At 41.8% G+C, this 20,429-nt stretch overlaps 1 protein-coding gene across 30 annotated transcripts in view; it reads left to right on the top strand.

Annotated features, from left to right (window-relative positions):
• RIMS1 (regulating synaptic membrane exocytosis 1) overlaps positions 1–18,446 on the top strand; it is a 233,230-nt gene extending 214,784 nt beyond the window's left edge. For all 30 annotated transcript variants that reach the window (XM_028722747.2, XM_077926251.1, XM_077926230.1 and 27 more), the window contains 5 exons: positions 7,624–7,765; positions 8,351–8,463; positions 11,408–11,509; positions 15,026–15,165; positions 16,090–18,446. In XM_028722747.2, the coding sequence (XP_028578580.2) occupies positions 7,624–7,765; positions 8,351–8,463; positions 11,408–11,509; positions 15,026–15,165; positions 16,090–16,308 (716 nt within the window). In that variant the 3' untranslated portion in view covers positions 16,309–18,446. The remainder of the gene's footprint in view (positions 1–7,623; positions 7,766–8,350; positions 8,464–11,407; positions 11,510–15,025; positions 15,166–16,089) is intronic.
• Positions 18,447–20,429: the final 1,983 nt, after the last annotated feature.

Here is a 20,429-nt window from a genome sequence, read left to right as displayed (position 1 = left end):
GTAAGTGAAAACAGGATTGGTGTGCTGTGTTGATCTCAAGCCACAGACATGGTAAACTAACGGAGTTAGTAAAGTCATTTAATCTTGTGACAGGGGATCAGCTAAACTAAAATAGATCAAAGTTAGAATCACATAGAAAGGTATGATAACCGATGAAACTAATTTTTGGATGGCTGATACACGTAGATGGCGATTGTATATGTTGCATTTCCTGCTTTGCAAAAAATGAATGCAAGTTTTTCAGAGGCATTAAAACAATACTTAGGCTATAACTGCATCTCTGTTTCATTGGTTTCTTCTCCCCACTTGATGTCATTATTCTTTACCATGTATGTGAAGAAACCTTGTGTGAAGCATATGGTACAATTTCTTTGTAAGCATGTCTTTAGTCTATGTTCCAAATTCTGAACTGCTCTTTCCCAAAAAATTGAAACATGCCTTTCTGGGCAACCAATAATATCACTGCATCTTTGTGCAAGAGTGTACTTTCAGTAGTCATTTGTTTTTGACCCACTTCATACATCAGTATGGTAAAGGAGAAGAGTTACTATTGAGATACCATAGATTTACTGCAGGGGGCGGGGAGTGTGTAGTGTATGGCCTTTTGACGTATATAAAGCAGCAGGATATAAGCTATTTCATTTTAGTTTACTTATTGCTCTCTCTAACAAAAAAGCCATGCATTGATTTATTTCTATGCCGTTCTAGTACCATAGTTCCCTACAATACTCACTGGCAACTATAGTTGGCGCATTTCCAATTTCATAATATTAACATGTGCTAGTTTCGTTCTGGAAATTATCTGGGAAAAGGCATCGTAACAGTTTATAGCCAGACAGTCTTTACATCGCTGCACAAAAGTCACTCTCTCTTTAGCTTTCCTTCTGTTCCCTTTTCTCTTAAGGGGCGGCAGGGGAAGAGAGAGAGAGAGAGAGAGAGAGAGAGAGAGAGAGAGAATGCGAATGCCTGCAGAATATTTACAACAGCTTAGGGGTGCCATCTTAATTACCTCTGTCTAAATTGACCAGATATATTTTTCAAGCCCTCAGAACAGCGAAATGCTTCCTGTTGTTCCATGGCCACATTCACAGAGGTCCACAGGGACTACTCCATAGAGTTAGGCAGAGTGAAGAATCCTGCTATATTTTGCTTCAAAGAAAAATGTGAGGGATGGCATCAGTTAACCCCTCTTTCCTGCCCATAACCTCTGTTCAGGCAGACAGAGTGGGTGGGTGTTCAGACATTCCAGTATGTTTTCCTCTTCCATTACAGCTGCTGATTCAAGCTTCTACAAAATGAACAATTGGGCTACCAATTCATAAAGTTCCATTTATTTACATTTCTCTACAGATCACACTATTTGGCGCCTACACCTTCCCTCCTGAAACATCTCTGTTGCATTTCTCTGCTGCTCACCCCCACTTCCCCAGGTCTTGCTCATTTCCATACCACACACCTGTCCGCATTCCTCTTCCACGCCGTGTTATTTTGCCTCCCACTTAAGGAGGACTGCAGTTCAAAAGGATTGCAGTAATGAAAAGGCGCCTTTCACATTTCCAGTCCCCTCGTGTGTTGAAAAATAAGGACGATGCCTTAGAAAACAAATGTGTCGTGGCAGTCTGATGGGGATGAAACTGTTAAAAAAAGGGGGTTCTCTGGGACCTTAAAACGGGGCCAACTGTAGTAGAGTTAGAAGCAGTTGTGGCCTATGAGGTGCAGTGGAAAGCAGAAAATAACCACCAGATGAACTTGCAAGCCAGTGTGGTGTAGTGGTTAAGAGCAGTGGACTCGTAATCTGGGGAACCGGGTTCGCGTCTCCGCTCCTCCACATGCAGCTGCTGGGTGACCTTGGGCTAGTCACACTTCTCTGAAGTCTCTCAGCCCCACTCACCTCACAGAGTGTTTGTTGTGGGGGAGGAAGGGAAAGGAGAATGTTAGCTGCTTTGAGACTCCTTCGGGTAGTGATAAAGTGGAATATCAAATCCAAACTCTTCTTCTTCTTCTTCAAGAGGAAGGAGAGAGCATGTTGGAAGCAGCCATGTAAGGGGACGACTCACAAAGCACAGTGCAGTTAATGCTGCTAGGTAGGAGAACCAGGAGTCATTCTCTCCACACTGTCAAGAACTGAAACAGTTTTTGAAGCTTAATTTACCTGGGCTCATTGGAGGCCAATGAACACACAAGATGGCTTTTTTGTTGCAGCAAACCTAACAATGTAATTCCATTCATGTTTGCTCAGAAAAAAAGACCAGTTAACTGCAGATTGTAGCCTAAGGGAGGAAACCTAACCCGGCTGTAAAGATGGCTGTGTACCTTAAGAACATAAGAACAACCCTGGTAGACAAAGTCAAAGGTCCATCTAGCTCGGCATCCTGTTCTCACAGTGATCAACTCAGTGCCCATGGAAACAAGAGGAGCCTGAGTGCAGCAGCAGCAGCAGCTCACTTGCCACTTGTGAGTTCAAGCAACTGGTATTTACTAGCATTGGCAGTGGGGTAGAACATCTACACCAGCAGAGGTGGAGGTATGCAGTGGCGTAGCGTGGGTTGTCAGCACCCGGGGCAAGGCAAGTAATTTGCGCCCCCTAACCCGTGGATTTGCGCCCCCTAACCCGTGGATTTGCGCCCCCTGTGGATTTGCCCTAACCCCAGATGTTGCGCCCGGTGCGGCCGGCCCCCCTGCACCCCCCACGCTACACCACTGGAGGTATGCTAGTGAGGTGGTGCTTACCCCCATCAGAAATGCCTTGGCATACCAGTGGAAAGCATAGATGTTCCACCAGTGGCTCAGAGGGAAACAGGGTGTGTAGTGGCAGGTATGGATGAAGCCAAACCTAAAGCCTCTTCACTTCCCCAACACACCCACAGAAACAGAACAACTCTGTGCCAGCCTTGGGACTGGTGTATTTAACTCCTTCCTATTGAAGTAAATGGAAGGGAAGAAGAAAAGACTGGACTCCACACTTCCCACCTCATCTACAGATGCACAGCAGGGCAATGGATGTTCTGCAGGCAGATCTGCAAGCTACACACACACACGCAGCATTTTAAGTTTTGTGTTCTGTGTGTATTGATGGAATTGATCTGCAATGTGTGTTTGAATATACAAATGTAGCAAGGACTTGGGTATCTCTCTCAAAGTATGTTTTTAATGTGAAGACGAAATCGTTAAGCAGCTCAAGGTTCTGAAAACTTCCTATGAAATGCTCACATTCCGTGCTGAATTAGCCACAGCCTGATCATAGGCAATTTCACTCTTGTTTTTAGTTGTAAATGTTCAGTAGATTGAAGAGTGTAACATATGTCATTCTAAGTGGTATAATATTCAGTATATCATTTTGAAAATTAGGTGAACAACGTGTATCTTTGTATATGAAATAGCAACATGCAATATGTAAAAAAGAAAACATTTTCAGCTTCTTTTAAAAAAATCTGCTTTATGAATCAACCTTCAGAATCATGATGGCAACTTTTTGTTCTACTATTACTGGTCATTTGTTTCACAGTGTTTTTATTATGCTTTATGTAAGTATTGACCCACAAATACTGGCATCTGTTTCACTTTGAAATTACTTTAAAACAAACATTTTGGGAACAGAGCGATTATCACTATGCTTGACTTTTTAAAAGGTGGTGTTTCACTCGGAGGTTGGTTTCTACATCAGTTTGCACTGCTCAAGAGAGTAATATTCAGTTTGTCTTGCATGATAATTTTTCTACTAAAAGGCATGATTGTATAGCCAAAAAAATGCTTATACAACCCTATTGTGAAACTTAATATATATGTGGACCACCAACCTATACATATTGCAGCGGGGTGATTTTAATTTAGACAGAAAGGTCTCTGCTTTTTGCAATACTTCCTGAACATACGCAAATGGCACCATTCATCTGAAATTATCTCTTATGCAACTGTTAATTGTAACGTGTCTAACATCTGAGTACCATGAAAAATTGCCATGGGAGAATGTGCATGGGAGCCATTTCATCCTTTTCTTTTAGAGATGCATACTTTTCTAATTTCTTCATCAAGGTGTCTTCCATGTTCATAGCTTTTACTTGCATCCATGAAAGTTCTTTGGCATCAGTGATCCTCATTGTTTATTAAAGGGACCTAACCCTTAATTAAGACTCAATGGCGAGTCCCAATTCTGGTGACCCACTGGTAGGACCTGACTGGCTGCGCAGTGTGTGTATGCATGCTGATCCCAGGAATATTTTTGAGATGCCGGGGCAGAGGCAGGAGCTCAAGATGCCCAGGACACGATTAGTGTTCCTGCTTTCCAGGTGTGTTTTTACATTTGCTAATTTAATAGTCATATAATAATGTAACAACTTTCACATTCAATATTGTTGAATGAGATTATCACAATTATTCATAGATTTGATTGTTTTTAAGAAGTAGTAGTAATTGATCAGAGTAAAAAATATATTATACTTCTAGAATATTGATCAGTCTTGACAACTGTGCCACTTTAGAACATCAAAAGAACCCACCTGGATCAGAACAAAAGCCTATCTAGTCCAGCATCCTGTTCTCACTGTGGCCAACCAGATGCCAATGGAAAGGAAGCAGAATCAGATTGCACTGGCACTCTCCCCACCTGTGATTCTTAGTGTTTATTGCCTGATCATCCATGTATGTGTGTCAGCCTTTCCCCCATCTATGCCATTGTGTGTGTACACTGAAATAATTCATAGGCGGATTATTCATTTGATAGCCCATACAATCCAGTGATTAACCATTTACAGGGAATTGAAGGGCTTAAGTTTATTCAAATGAAATAATGCTGCTTCAAAAAACTAGAATAACATTGTGAACATCATGTAGTTTGTTGGTGAAATACTGGTAAAATTAGAGGCTTAGGAGAAAAATTTTGTTTAGCCATAATCTCATTTAAGTTCTGAATTCTACATACATAGATGGATTATATCTGCAAATTATATCTATCTGTCATCTATCTATCTATCTATCTATTTATCATCTATCTATCTATCTATCTATCTATCTATCTATCTATCTATCTATCTATCATCATCTATCTATCTATCTATCTATCTATCTATCTATCTATCTATCATCTCTCTCTCTCTCTCTCTCTCTCTCTGTGTGTGTGTGTGTGTGTGTGTGTGTGTGTGTGTGTGTGTGTATAAAATTTATGGATATAGTTGTAGTTTCTTTTAGACTCTTGTATTTACAATTTTACTGGAATATGGAAGTACTGAGATTAAAAGCACATCTCAAGTTGCTTTCAGCTCTTTGAAGCAGTTATAGCATTCCACAACAATAATATGGTCACCGCAAGGACATTGGGGCACAGCATTGCATTCATAGAAACAGCGGATTGTGATGTGCTGGGTAATGTTTTTGTATAGAGATATGAGAAGATAATGAGACATGCATTAGAGTGCTGGAAACAGAACTGAATAAACATCTGCAAACATTATTAGGATTTACTTCAGCACCTGTTGGATTGGGGTAGGTTGGCCCTCAATTAAAGCAAGGATATCTGTTTTTATTGTTTAGATTCCATAAATGAATGTACAAGATGTCAAATATGTGGCCAGTAAAAAAGGTATACTTGTCATATGGGAAATTGTGATGGTATGATTCATAACCCTTTACAAGTATATAATTTGCCCAAAGTATTTGGGGACTGCCTAGGTAAAAAGCTAAGATACAGGCTTTCTGGAGGTCAAGCAGGAGGTGATATGACATTGCTACGACAATCAACCATTTCCTGCTGGTGTTGCCCTTTTAAAATGACCACCAGAGACCCAAATATCTTGAATGCTTGCAATTCCTTCCTTCGCTGAAGAACACCTACAGACTATGCCATCTGCCATGTTATATGGCAGATTTAAATGGGTTCCTGTATCCCAAAAAACTCTGTAATCGGAATCAAACAGAGAATATAATTATGTTCTGAAACATTCCTTGTTTGACAGGCTAAGGAGAAAACTCTTGCTTAAATCACCGACCTGTTCTAACCCAGAGATTATGTGCTTCTTACTGTAAGACCCCTACCCTTTTTGTGACTTACAGAACAGCCTTGTTTGCTTTAAGGAAACTAGGAGAAACAAATGAAGTATCAGGCTAGATGGGGGCTTCTTGACATAGTAACTGATTTTTTTTATTTCTGTTAGTATTTTATTGTACTTGTAAAATAATTATTTTATTTAGAATTTTTAAGATCAGCAAATTATATATAATAGATGGCATTCTAACTTTAGTAACAGGGATTTTATCTTAAAACTGTCAAGGTCAATAGCAAGTATTGATGGAGGAATATTTGCAGCCAGAGTTCATGAAGAGGATTAACCTATACTTAGCAGATGCTTTACAACAAATTGTGACAAACCTACCATACAGCTAGATTTGTAACTTGACACATTAAAGTTCTGTTTGAAAGCCAATGGAACCCAAATGAACAGAGTGAATATTTGCTGCAGGTATACATGAAATTACATCTACATTGCCAGTGACATGCTCAGATGGGGAGACATTTTATCACGTATTCTGGAATACCCTTTTCACATGCCTGTCATCAAAAGAAAAAAGAAATGATTTGCAAAAAAAAAAAAAAAAGAATAATCTATTTACCTATTGTTATCCTTTCATTTGTGGAAATGCATATTAAGCACATATGTTTTCTGGTGTTTATATTTGCTTTTTGTTGTTAAGTTTTCAACTGAAAGAAGAAAAACACCTGTTTAGGTGTTCAGCTAACCTGTGATCTCGTCTTGTGTTCTGCTGCTGATCAGATTCAAGGGAATCATTACCAGTACAGAGGAAGATCTCTTTCCCTTCTCCCATGCTGAGACGGCAACACCCATCACCAAAAACCCATGCAGGGCATAACCCTTACTGGGAGTGGGGAACAAACAGAGAGCGATGCAGAGCAGGCAGGTGGATGTATGCTGGATGCTGAACATCTCCTGTGCCTGCTGCCTTGAAGTGGACTCCAGTGGAGGCTCCTCCTTCATGTAGCAATGATTCATGGTAGAATATGATAGCCTACCAGCAAGCTTGCCACTGAGCAACATAGATACCAGCTGGGGGTGGGGATAGAATATGAATGTTTAGGAACATTGATGAAATTAATTTCAGCCAATCGTTTTCAAGCTTTCTATCTTCTAGAAATATTACGTGCATCATAGTTTCCACTATAGCTTATGCAACTCCTGTGCATTGCCAAAATTCCCGGGTATGTATCATATTATTCATGCGGGGCACTGACTGCCTGTTGGGCATCACAGTTGTACCACAAAATAGAGAGAGTATCTTTTACCATACACAACACCGTGGTCATGCTTTTTAGGTCAAGATTAGTACTGGTGGGCAAGCAATTTTTTAAGGGAAGCTTGCTGACCACTACTGAACTGAGGGATTGAGGAATCTCAGATAAACTTCCAAGGAGCCCCAGAGTTCAGTGGGACACAGATTGAAACGGTCTAGGTTATTGACTTATATAAGTTATATTCAATTCAGTGGAACTTATTCCCAGGTAAGTGCATAGAATTTCAGCTTCAGTCCAGCCGCAGTGATGTGAATGATCACAACATTTTGCTACTTCCAACTTGTTACTACTGCTGCTACTACTGTTGTCCTGTTTTCTTTTAGAGACGGGCAGCAAGAAGCTAAAAAGCACGATACAGAGAAGCACAGAAACTGGTATGGCAGCAGAAATGAGAAGCCGTATGGTCCGGCAGCCAAGTCGGGAATCAACTGACGGCAGCATCAACAGTTACAGCTCAGAAGGAAAGTAAGTAGATGCTTGCTATAACCAGAGCCATTTCTGCCAGCCATTGGGCAAATATCTTTGCTGGCGTCAGGTCTCCACTAGAGGGTACCAAATGGTCAGTCATTGAGCAGGCCTTCTACTGTTGAGGTTGCAACCAAGAGGTTGAGGCAGGGATAGGCAAGTTGTTGAAAAGGTAATGGGGGGGGGGGAGGAAAGGAAAGTGGAGATAGCAGCAGTAATGGCCAGAGATATCAGAAGGGAACAAAATGGTGGCAACACTGATTTATTTCTAGTAAGATACTGTCCGTTTTTTACAGTTGTGGAATGCAGAATACACTGCATTCCACTAAACATTTTAGCTTCAGCTGGAAAGGAATGTGCTGGTACTCCTTGCCGCTAAGTTCTGTACCAATATCATGACATTCTTCTGAGGAACTGCTAAAATTAATAGGTCCAAGGTTCAAGAATATTGCATGTGTGTGATTTTCTTTCTCAATTAATTTGCCAGTTACATATTCTTCTGGGCTGTGTGTTTGGTAAAGCAGGACTGTGTCAAAATAATAAGTCACAAAAATCTGTTGTTCTGCTATGCTTGTCTTGCCACAGCCTAATATTTCCTGGAGTCCGACTCGGTGCTGACAGTCAATTCAGTGATTTCCTTGATGGACTTGGACCTGCGCAGCTAGTAGGTCGACAAACTTTAGCCACTCCTGCCATGGGTAAGATCAGCTTTGTTTTTTGTTCATAAGAATATACACCACTTAGCGAGCTCTTTGATTAAATGGTTTATAAATCTTTCTGAATAAATAAAAATAAGGTGTAAACACACATCAGTTTAAGGTGGATTCAGTACATTCCAAGTGCGCATAATTTCACAACATCCACATGGAATCATAGAATTGTAGAGTTGGAAGGGAGCCCATCAGCCCTGACCACTGGCCATACTAGCAGGGGCTAATGAGAAAGATAAAATAACAAAGATACTGTTAAGGGGAAAGAGTTTGCATGTAAATATTTTTATTACATCCAAATCTAGTGAAACAGTTTAAAAACCTGTCCCAGTTTCACCTCTTCATTATCTGCTAAATGACTGTCATCATACTGTGAGGGAACAATGATACCTATTTCCTAAAGAATACCAAACATTGCAGATGTTCTGGGTATTAGCATTTGAGAGACCTGGGCTCAGTATGTTACTGTGTGCTTTGTAAGATGCATTAAGCATAGTGGGTTGTATTCTTAAAGTTTTGACCCTGGAATACCACCTAATTACATAGAAGGGAACACATCAATACTTTATTGATGAGCCAGTGTGGTGTAGTGGTTAAGAGCGGTAGACTCGTAATCTAGTGAACCTGGTTCGCGGCCCCGCTCCTCCACATGCAGCTGCTGGGTGACCTTGGGCTAGTCACACTTCTTTGAAGTCTCTCAGCCCCACTCACCTCACAGAGTGTTTGTTGCGGGGGAGGAAGGAAAAGGAGAATGTTAGCCACTTTGAGACTCCTTCCGGTAGTGATAAAGCGGGATATCAAATCCAAACTCTTCAAACTCTTCTTTATTCAAACTGATACTGCTGTTTTGAGTTCCTTTTATCACTCTGTCACAGACTGCTTCTCCAACTTGTTCAGCCATTCTAGGTTTCACTTTCTCCTTCATTTCTTTTTATATCTAATCCATTTCAAACATTTTTATTTCATCCTTCAGCAAGTTTTCAAGCTGATGAACGCAAAAAACATTTTTTCCCCTTCTTCTTAACATGGCTTGGATCCAGAGTTGCACTTCCACAAACAGAAGGGCCTTTGAGCCTGTGATTTTTGGTAATAAAAGGTGGAAATTTTGCCAGTTCCCTCTTTCCACCATCCCCCAGAACCTCCCATGCAGAGGGTCCTCCAGCCGCCCAGAGGAGATTTTTAGGGAACACAAGGGGCTCCTTTCTTAGAGAGTGCAGAGAGAAAGGGAAATCGGCAAAAATTACCTTCCCTCCTTACCCATTTCCAACAGCAGAACGCCACTCAAGGAATCTCTGGGTCCACCCCTTTCATCTTAAAATTGTGATTAAGCAGGGAAACAGAAATAAACCGACTTACATACAGGAATAAAACGTCTCTCAGCCCCACTCACCTCACAGAGTGTTTGTTGTGGGGGAGGAAGGGAAAGGAGAATGTTAGCCGCTCTGAGACTCCTTTGGGTAGTGATAAAGCAGGATCTCAAATCCAAACTCCTCCTCCTCCTCCTCCTCCTTCTCCTCCTCCTCCTCCTCCTCCTCCTCTTCTAATTCCAACATCCACTAAAAGAGAATAAAATGGTGCTCACCTGGTGCTTAAAGCCCATCAAAGTAGGTGTCACCCCTGCTTTTCATTCAAATGTAGGGCCACCCAGAGCAGGGGCTCCCTCTGACGGGAGTCTTACTAAATAGACTACCTCATGTGAGTTCTTTTAAAACTCAGCAGGTCTCTCTCATTCATTCAGATAGATATACAAACATACCTTGGTTTTTGAACAGTTCTCGAACGCCACAAATCCAGAAGTGACAGTTCAGGTTTGCGAACTATTTTCGGAAGCCGAATGTCCGAAGGGGCTTCCACGACTTCTGATTGGCTGCAGGAGCTTCCTGCAGCCAAGCAGAAGCCACGCTTTGGTTTCCAAATGTTTTGGAAGTCGAACGGACTTCCGGAATGGATTCCAATCTACTTCCAAGGTACGACTGTACTCCAATCAAAATAATAATAGATATACTCTGATCAACCAGCTAAAGAAAGTGTGTTATATAAGTCTATTTGGCTGCTTATAACTTCTTATAAACCAAATATAAGATTACATATGAGATCACATTTAACCTACTGATTTTCAGCCAATGCTTAGGCAGGGAAACAAATCAAGGGACTTCCTTGGGTGATGTCTTATTTCCACCCATTCACTGAAGTTTCTAACCTAGAAAACCAACACAGACATTTCCCCCTTTAAAGAGAAACATTTTAGAAGGCTTCTATTATACCTGAGATACATCTGAGATATCACCTCTTATCTAGATGGGAAAGGTCTATACAGTAATACCCTCTGCTGATGCCTGGTAAGCGCCAAAGACTGGATCTGAAGAAATACCATGTGTACTATTTTATGGGATGTGGTTGCAGAATCATTCCTATGAACTGATTTTACCTATTTTTTCCTGAAGCAGGGTATTAATAGGAGAGGATAATAAAAAAATCCAGCTGATACTGTAGATGTTTTAACTAGCCAGCACAAGACCTGGGGAAACTGCACTACTAGGGGATGGGGGGCAGTGTTACCCAAGGCACTTAAATATAACAATCCAGAGAGAAAATCCTTGTTAAAGTTTCCTAAACAAAACAGTATGTAACTTGAGCAGCAAGAAACAGAGGGTTGTTGTTTTTTTATCCTAAATGGTGTCACACACATCATCCACTGATGTTATCCCACTGGGTTATTTAGTTTAAAATGCAATGGTGGGGGGGAATCTAAAATGAAGCATTATCAATAAACTGGTAAATTATAGGAAGACCAGGATGAAAATTTTAATATAGGAACAAACAGTGAAAATTCAGGAGGGAGCGTAAGGCTTATTTACCCTTCTGTGAGTCATTAGAAGATTGTTGTTTTGCTAGTTAATAAGACACTCTCACACACCTGATTCTCTTTTAGGTGATATTCAGATTGGAATGGTGGATAAGAAAGGCCAGTTGGAAGTAGAAGTTATTAGAGCCCGAGGCCTGACACAAAAGCCTGGTTCTAAATCTACCCCAGGTAAGAAAAGTTGTACATGGCGATGGACAAGAGATGTGAAAGTGTGCAGGAATTTGGCTTGTTCAGATGATGTAAGGGTTTTCATAGCCTGGAATGCATGTACTTTTAACCTTGTGTTATATTTCCTCGTCAGCCACAGGCATTTCTTGAAAAGTAAAAGCAGCTACCATATGGCACAGATACCTTGTACTGCTGCAGGTCTCACCTTACGTTCTGGGAAGCAAGAGCCAAACTGGGATGGGTGGATAGGTTAAGGGTTCAAATCTGTTGTTTAGATATCACAAATGGGTTGTTGGAAAAATAATAATAATAATAATAATAATAATAATAATAATAATAATAATATTAGTCTTACCACAGAGAGGGTAAATCTGGATTCAGCAGAGGGAAATTTGGTCTGGCATTTAGATGCCAGTGACATTATGTGGATACTGCAAAAAACCTGCATACATGAGCACTAATCCCATAATAAACAACCATCTGGGAGTAAGCCCAGCTTGCCCCAGAGTACATGTGGCTGGGAAAGGTCACGTGAATCCTGTATAACCAGCTCCCTAAAAAAAAGTTCCATGTGGCATATATTTGTGACATCCAAGAAAAAAATGGAGGCAGCGACAACAAGGAGTTTATGGGAATTATGCTACTGATACCCAGTTCTATTTCTCTATGACATCTAATTAAGAAAGGGCATCCAAGACCTGGACTTGGTGAGGGGCCACAAACTGCACTACTAGGGGATCTTAACAAGATGGAGACACTGTGGGTGGCAGCTCCCAAGTCCAGATGGTCCATTGCTTGCTTTGGATGGGGTTGTCCTCCCCCTGAAAGAGCAGGTTCATAGTCTAGTGCAGAGCTTTCCAAACTGTGTGTTGCGAGACGTTAGTGTGTTGGCGTGTCGCACAAACGCTCCCCGCTCTCCTCCCAGGGCTGGAAAGGGGTTAGTTTAACCTCTGGTTTACTAGTAAAATTGAATTCCTGTGTCGCGAGATGATGCATGTCTAAAACATGTGTCACCAACATGAAAAGTTTGGAAAGCTGTGGTCTAGTGGGTGGCCCTCTTGTCACTTAGGGGCCTTCTACCAGCTTCGACTGCTGTGACCTGAATAGCCTGGCCACTGTCGTCTATGCACTCATAACCTTCAGATTTAATTGGTACAATACGTTCTATGTGGCACTGCCCTTGAGGTTGACCAGGAAGTTTCAGCGAATGCAAAATGCAGTAGCTGAACTGCTCACTGTGGCAGAATATTGCCATCACCACTGCTGAAAGAATTACTCTGGCTGCGTATTAGCTACTGGGGTAAATTCAGGGTGCCGGTACTGGTTTATAAAGTTGTTTACTGCTTGGGGCCTGAATACCTACAAGAGTATTTCATTCCTTATATGACCAGCTTTTCAGGAGAGGGCACCCCACAGATACCAACATTTCAGGAGGTGCATTCCATACAATGCCAGAATCAGGCCTTTGCGTGTTGAGTCCCACAATTGCCACCCCCCAAAAATTCACACTTCACACATCAATTTTTGTTTAGGTTTTTGGCATAATTTTTGGCCACAACTTTATTAAAATACAAAAAATGTGAGTGGTTGCTTAGGCATTGGTTATGACTATCTGTCCATGCCCTCAGGGACAGAGCTGGCATTCCGTACACCAACGGAATCCAGTGTGGGAAACAAGTATTGGGTGAGAAAGTGAAGCTGGGCATCCGTCCCTCACTTCTCACCCTCTTGTTCCTGTGGGGCTTGCACGGCCCAAGTCCGATGCCAGGGACAAGGACGAAAAGAATGGCAAGCCCCTGGATTCCTTTAACGGAATTCCCTTCGCATCATTTGGAGGGGTAGGCACTTACCCCTCCAAGAACCAATTTAACCAATGCCTAACCGCCAACCTTACAAGTTGTGACGATTTGCTACGCAGTAGGCAAAAACCAAATGGCACCAGCCAATCAGCCAAATGGCAAAATTCCTACCAGGCCCCCGCACCAAGGCGGACGACCCCATGACAGGCATAGCAAGGTCAAGCGATCAAGAAAACCACCCTATTAAAGGGAGGGAGGGCGGGTGATCCGATGCAAAACGGCCAAGAGGAATTCCAACGTCTGGCCCCTATATTTAAAGCCTCTGACCCGTCCTCCAAATTTAGCAACAAACAAAACTCCCCATCAACCCAATCTTAACCCCTTAGGAGGCTTGGGTTTCTCACAAATCTGCCTAGTCATGGAAAGGTGGCTTGTTTCCCCAACCGCAACACGTGCTCTCTGTTAAGGAGAACACGCTTTAGCGTGCCCTTTTGAATTCCTTCCCATTGCATACCAGACAGGCACCATCTCACTTGTCTTTTTGGTTCCTGTTGTAGATATTCCACTTTCAACAAACCTTCTATTTGCAGGTTTTCATCCCGGGGCGGAGGAAGGGGGGGTGCGGTGGGTGTGGTCCGCCCTGGGTGTCACCACTGAGGGGGGTGACAAAATGCTGGGTGGCACTCACCGTGGGGCCTGCAGTGCACCCGAGCCACACGTCTCTCCTGGCAGAGATGCAATGGCTTGGGCACGTGCAGGCTCTGCACTGCTCAAACGGTCCGCCTGCTGCCTCCACCCCAGCTGTAGGGTGGCTGAGTGGGAGGAGGCAGGCAGACTCCTGAGGCCCCACAGTGCACCCCACACCTATGGGCAGCTCATCCTGCCCCTGAGCGCACCGCCCCAGGAGCCCGAGCGGCTTCCTCTGCCACTGTTTCCTCCAGTCGGTATCTGTATTAGATTTGAAATCAATTTTACACATGACATTTTAAAACTCTTATGTATGCAATTAGTTGTGTTTTGTTTTGTTTTTAAGTGATTTTAGGTTTTTAAGCCTTTGAAACTGAAAGCAGGAGCAGATTTCAAAGAATTCACATTGCATTGTGACTACAGTAAAGTCTTTGGACTCTGCATCACTAAGAGGTTTGCAGGACTAAAAGAAAACAAACAAGAAAAGAGTTTCTTAGTTGGTGCAGCCAACTTTAGATAAGTCAATAAGATGTAATTTTCCTAGCTTGGAGCACAAAAACTCTAACAGAACCACTGGGATAATGAAAACTACTATTTTCAGCCACCTCTCTGGGGAAAACATTTCATTTTTCAGCTCAGTTCTTCTGTGCTAATGCAATAAACACCCATAAGAAGACCTTCACCTACATATTCCTTCTTCTATAAATAGAATTTTTTATTGTGGTGTTGTTGTTGTTTTAAGTACTGCGCATTTCAAACAAATAAGGAATGGGAAACCTCTACCAAGACAGTTTCTGTGGTCATTCCTGGGTTATGGCTCAGGGAAGGATTCCTGTGCATTTACAAATCAGAAAAAGAAGGGGGGAAATGGCTTTCTGCTCCCCTAAAAAAGATGTCCCTCTCTTGATTTCCCTCACCCTTCTGTTTGCTATTAAAAGAAAAACCAGTAATGTTTCTTTCAGGGTTTCTTTCTTTATGTTTTTCTTATTAGTTTAAATGATTAAAAACCAATATTACTTGTACTTCATAGCTCCATATGTCAAAGTTTATCTGTTGGAAAATGGGGCTTGTGTAGCCAAGAAGAAGACAAGGATTGCAAGGAAAACCCTTGATCCTTTATACCAACAGACACTGGTTTTTGAGGAAAGTCCACATGGCAAAGTCCTTCAGGTCAGTAATTATTTCAGCTCATTTCAGCCTCCGATTAACATCCATAGTATGAAAGCAACTGAAATTCAAATGCTCTGACATAGCCAGGATTTTGTTCAATTTACCATCTCTTGCAATAATATTACCAATTGCCTCCTGTTTCCCCTCTGAAAAATATACCCTTTTCCACAAGTGTTTTCATGAGAATATTGTTACAGCTACTGAAAGGCCATCCTTTGTTATGTTAATACCCTGAGATGATCAGCTGAAGTTTCATTAGTGACATGAAATTTTTCTCTTGAATGCTACCAATCTCTCTCCAGCTTTTGGAATGTGAAACCCATTGGAACTTGGGGGACACACCTCCAGCTAAGGAGAGCAGAAACAAAGAGGCAAACGGTGTGGTGCCAGCGTGGTGTAGTGGTTAAGAGCAGTGGACTCATAATCTGGTGAACTGGGTTCGCTTCCCCGCTCCTCCATATGCAGCTGCTGGGTGACCTTGTGCTAGTCACACTTCTCTGAAGTCTCTCAGCCTCACTCACCTCACAGTGTGTTTGTTGTGGGGGAGGAAGGGAAAAGTGATTTTTAGCTGTTTTGAGACTCTTTAGGGTAGTGATAAAGTGGGATATCAAATCCAAGCTCTTCTTCTGTTATGAGTTGGCTGAAGCTGTGGCATCGCTGGAGGTTTGTTTGGGGACGAGATGCAGGATTATCAATGATTCCTTCAGTTTAAAGGAGTGCAGTTGCTCTTACTGTGGACTGCCTGTATATGTGTAAATACAGAAACCATCACAATGATAATGTGAGTCCCTAGTGCTCACCAATCCAAGTGAAACCGAACGTGGTAGTGCTGCTCCTGGAACATCTCACTACATGGAACTGGAGAACATGCAACAAGTGCATTTATTTGGGTGTATTGATTTTGTTTGTTGTCCTTACTTGCAGGTGATAGTCTGGGGAGACTACGGCCGAATGGATCACAAATGTTTCATGGGAGTAGCACAGATCCTGCTGGAAGAACTTGATTTGTCCAGTGTGGTAATAGGCTGGTATAAATTATTTCCACCTTCCTCTTTGGTGGACCCAACGTTGACTCCTCTGACTCGCAGGGCTTCCCAGTCGTCTCTGGAAAGCTCAACTGGGCCTCCCTGCATTCGATCTTAGTGGACGCAACAGCAGGTGCTCTCCAACAAAGTCATTATCGCCCAGGATCACCAATGGGGGGAAACAAAGCTATTTACAACAATGAGGAGCATTTATTTATTTTTTTGAAAAGAGACAATCATCACTTCAGTTTTGCCTGTAGTAGTTTATCCAAAAAAAATATGTCTGTTTGTTATGAGGTTGACTTCAATTTACTGAACAAATCAATGTACGAAAATACAGTCGATCCATCTAGCAAAATGTCCCTGAGGTTTATGATAATTATAATGAAAAGGGACCTTTAAGACTGAACTGGAACCGCTCGTTCTCTCCACAATTCCCATTCCCATCCCCACCCCCACCCCGAAACCACAAACAGTGTTAACTCCTTGCTCTCTTTCTGTATATGTTATTTCCACTTGGTTTTGCTGTGTTATTTATCCTGCCAGTTTTGTAAAGTCTTCATGATGCTAACAGAGACCCTTCCTTTCTTTTTCTAAACCAAACCAAAAAGGGCTGAAGCACATCTCTGTAAGCATCTCTAAAAGTGTTCACCTTCCAGAGTTATTGTACGATGCCAACAAAAACCCCACTATCCTTTCATTCTGGTTGTCCACCATCTTAACACGTGTGGAGAACCAGAGTAAAACCAACCAACGTTTAGTTCAGTTTTGCTTTATTAATGTTATTGTTATTAAGGAGTTTATCATAATTTTTCATTGTGAGGGGTGGTGGGGAAGTGAATATATTTGCATTATACATCATGGTTTTTGTATGTTTCATTAATACTTTGCATGAAGGAAATTTGCATCTGCAACTATTGCTGAAGACTTGATTAAAAAAAAAGCAGCTGTGCTTTTTTCATTTTGACATTGACAATTATGTTTGTAAAGCGGTCGTCTTACTGGACCCAATGAGGAAAGTCTTTCCGTTCTAGTGTGTAACTTCCCAAACGTCGACCAGGAATTGAGCTGAGCATCTGACACTTTTCAGCTGTATCCAGGCTTCTCTGATACATGTGTCACTTTTGATACACTTGTCTGCCCTGGTTAGAGCATGGTCTGAGTTGTTAGTTTTCCCACTGGAAATTCCAGTTGACATACTCTGCACTTAACTAATGTTTTTATTGAATTTAAGTTTACATTTCTTTGAGACTGATGCAAGCACAATGCTTGACTTTTTTTAAACAAAGATATCTTACTTTTGGGGGTTTGCAGGGGGGGAGGTACAGTTAAAAAACAACAACGTTCATTTGGGTTTTATCTTGGTCTTGAAACCCCCCCACCTTGTGTTTTTTTCTGTAAAATGTGCTAAAAAGCTGCAGGATGTGCAGGTGCATTGAGAAGTTCTCTCCTTTTATGGGCCATTGATTTTGTGATCTCACAAAATAGAGCAGCATGATTTGGAACTGTTCAAAGCTGCATGCACGTTTTTTGGGGTTTTTTGTAATAAAAAGAAAAGAAAAACAGAAAAAAAGGAAAAGAAAAAAGAGAGAGAAAAAAAGAAACAATCAAAAAGAGATTATTTAATAATGTATGTTAGTTCCACATAGGCCAGGTTGTGTGTTGCATGTACTTGTACAGTTTGCTCGTAATTACTCTAATGAAGTAACCAAGAAATCTAAGCCATCCATTTTTTCTTATAGACATTTTGCAGGTTTTAGCCAGGCTGCCTGTCAGTCAGTCTGGTGCTAAATGTCTATAGATGGACTTTATTTTTTACCCTATGGAAAACGTGACGTAGTACGGACCAAATTCCTTCTAATAAATATTTTGGTGTAGATTCCTACTGTGGGGCTGTAACACATGTAGAAACTGTGTACACAATTAGGTTTTCCTTCATAGACATAACTGCCTGCACCAAGTGAACTATTTATTATGATGATGATTATTTAAACCTTGCCAGAACTATTCTGCCCATGTTTCCATGGAGCATAGATTGGTTACTGCTCGACCTGCTGAGCAGGAAGAACTGAAGCACTGGTGCACTACTAGATTCTGTTCTGTCTTTTAGTGGCCAAATAAATAAACAAACTTAATTATAATTCGGTAGTACCTTTCTCCTTTGACCACTTGTCTTAACATTCCCCTGTGCTTTTAAAATGAACTTCCAACTCATGTTATGTAGACATGTTTAATAAAATTTCCTTTACATGTTCAGTGTAGTGGCTGTTTTGTGTTCAGTTATATGTGAAAGCTGCCTGTGCTGAAGGGGGGGTGGCCTGTGCCCTTCTTCACAGGAGATCGTTCTGTGCTAAAATAAAGAACCGTGAGAAGGGTGGGGTCTTGAAATTGCTCATCAGCGTTCAGCACTTGGACAGCAGAATGAGCAGGCACACAGCTCACCGAGTCACAGTTGTCTCCACAGTGTTTAAATTATAAATTTGCACAGTCTGTTAATGTAAATTAGTACACCCAAATTTAAATATGTCCTTTCTTGGTAATTAGGGCTGCCATATGTCCAGAATTTCCAGGGCATACTGGGATTCGTCAGTCAGAAATAGCGTCCGGGCAGAATTTCCAAAAATCTGTAGAAATGTCTGAGGAAACCCAGGCGTAGGGCAACCCATGTCGGAAGTGTTGGTTTTTTTGGTGAATTTCCTAAAAAAAAATAGCTCAACAACTTTTGTGTCCAGATTTTCACTTTTTGAAATATGGCAGCTCTATTGGTAATGCATTTCCTCTTGGGGGTATAGGAGTCACCCTATGTAGAACTGAATCCCATACCCATACATCCTATTCTATTCTATTATTATTATTATTATTATTATTATTATTATTATCATCATCATCATCATCATCATCGATACCACACCTATCTGACTGAGTTGCCCCAGCCACTCTGGGCAACTTCCAACATATATAGAAACATAGTAAAACATTTTTTAAAGCTTCCCTATACAGGGCTGCATGCAGATGTCATCTAAAGATTGTATACTTACTATCTCCTTAGCCTAGGGGATCGCATTACTCCATACCCTCCAACACTTCTCTGATGAAAATCAGGATGTCCTAAGGAAAAGAGACATTCTGATATCAAATAAGCAACTGGGAGAGCTTCTGAAAATCCAGGACTGTCCCTGGAAAAGAGAAACACTTGGAGGGTCTGGAATCCTGATACACAAAGTTGTGCATCCATTGCCATATCAAGCCTTGCTCCTGCCCACATACCCAGCCTGGGACTCCATTCCGAGGGAGAAGAGGGCAGAAGAGTGAGGCGGTGCCTCAAGACCCATAGGCTAGCCAAGCCACCGGTGCAAGGTGACCATACTACAAGGCTTCCTACAGATATAATACATAGGAAACCAGGCTTCCACACATTGCAGTCTTTGTATCTATAGGCAAAGTAGTTCCATTAGCTCAAGGCTGCACAATAGAACTTTCCCTCCCTGTCCTCTTCCCCCAGTAATCTGTTCTGGGAGTTCACCCAACCATCTAGAACAAATTTCGGGAGGGTGTGGGGGTGCACAGGAAGTATCAAGGAAAGGGCAGCTCCTTTGTGCAAATGAAAATCCTTACACTGTCAGAAGTACTTGGCGAATTCCCCATGCCACCTTTTTTCTGACTGTGCCCCCCCTCTCTCTGTCTGCCCTTCCCCCCAAGTGTTTGCCACTCCTCTCCCACTCGCATAATGAGGAGAGGCTCACAGACTGCTTGCTGAGATTTCTCTGCAATTGCAAGACATCAGCAAGACATATATACACATGGGTGTGCACATACACAAACACATTTGTTCTGGTCTGGGAAAATGGCTGAGGCTGCAGTCTGAAGAAAAAATGTGTATCAGTAGAAGCAAGAGAAAGCAAAGTGAGACCATGGATGTCAGGCAGCTTATAGTAAAGCAGGGAGATAAGGAACAGAGATGATTCCTCAGCTTAAGAAACATTTGCCGGAGAAACGGGACCCTCAGAACTGGCTTATTAAGCAGGAAGTTTGTCCTTTTTTTCCTGCATTGGGCTGGCTGATAAGAGGACACAATAATCTTGGAAAGTGAATATGTTTACAGTGGTACCTCAGGTTACATACGCTTCAGGTTACATACGCTTCAGGTTACAGACTCCGCTAACCCAGAAATAGTGCTTCAGGTTAAGAACTTTGCTTCAGGATGAGAACAGAAATCATGCTCTGGTGGTGCAGCGGCAG

The sequence above is a fragment of the Podarcis muralis genome, chromosome 3, assembly GCF_964188315.1.
Source record: "Podarcis muralis chromosome 3, rPodMur119.hap1.1, whole genome shotgun sequence".
Classification (NCBI taxonomy): domain Eukaryota; kingdom Metazoa; phylum Chordata; class Lepidosauria; order Squamata; family Lacertidae; genus Podarcis; species Podarcis muralis.
Note: the sequence above shows the minus strand (reverse complement) of the source record. Positions and strands in the feature narration are given on the sequence as shown.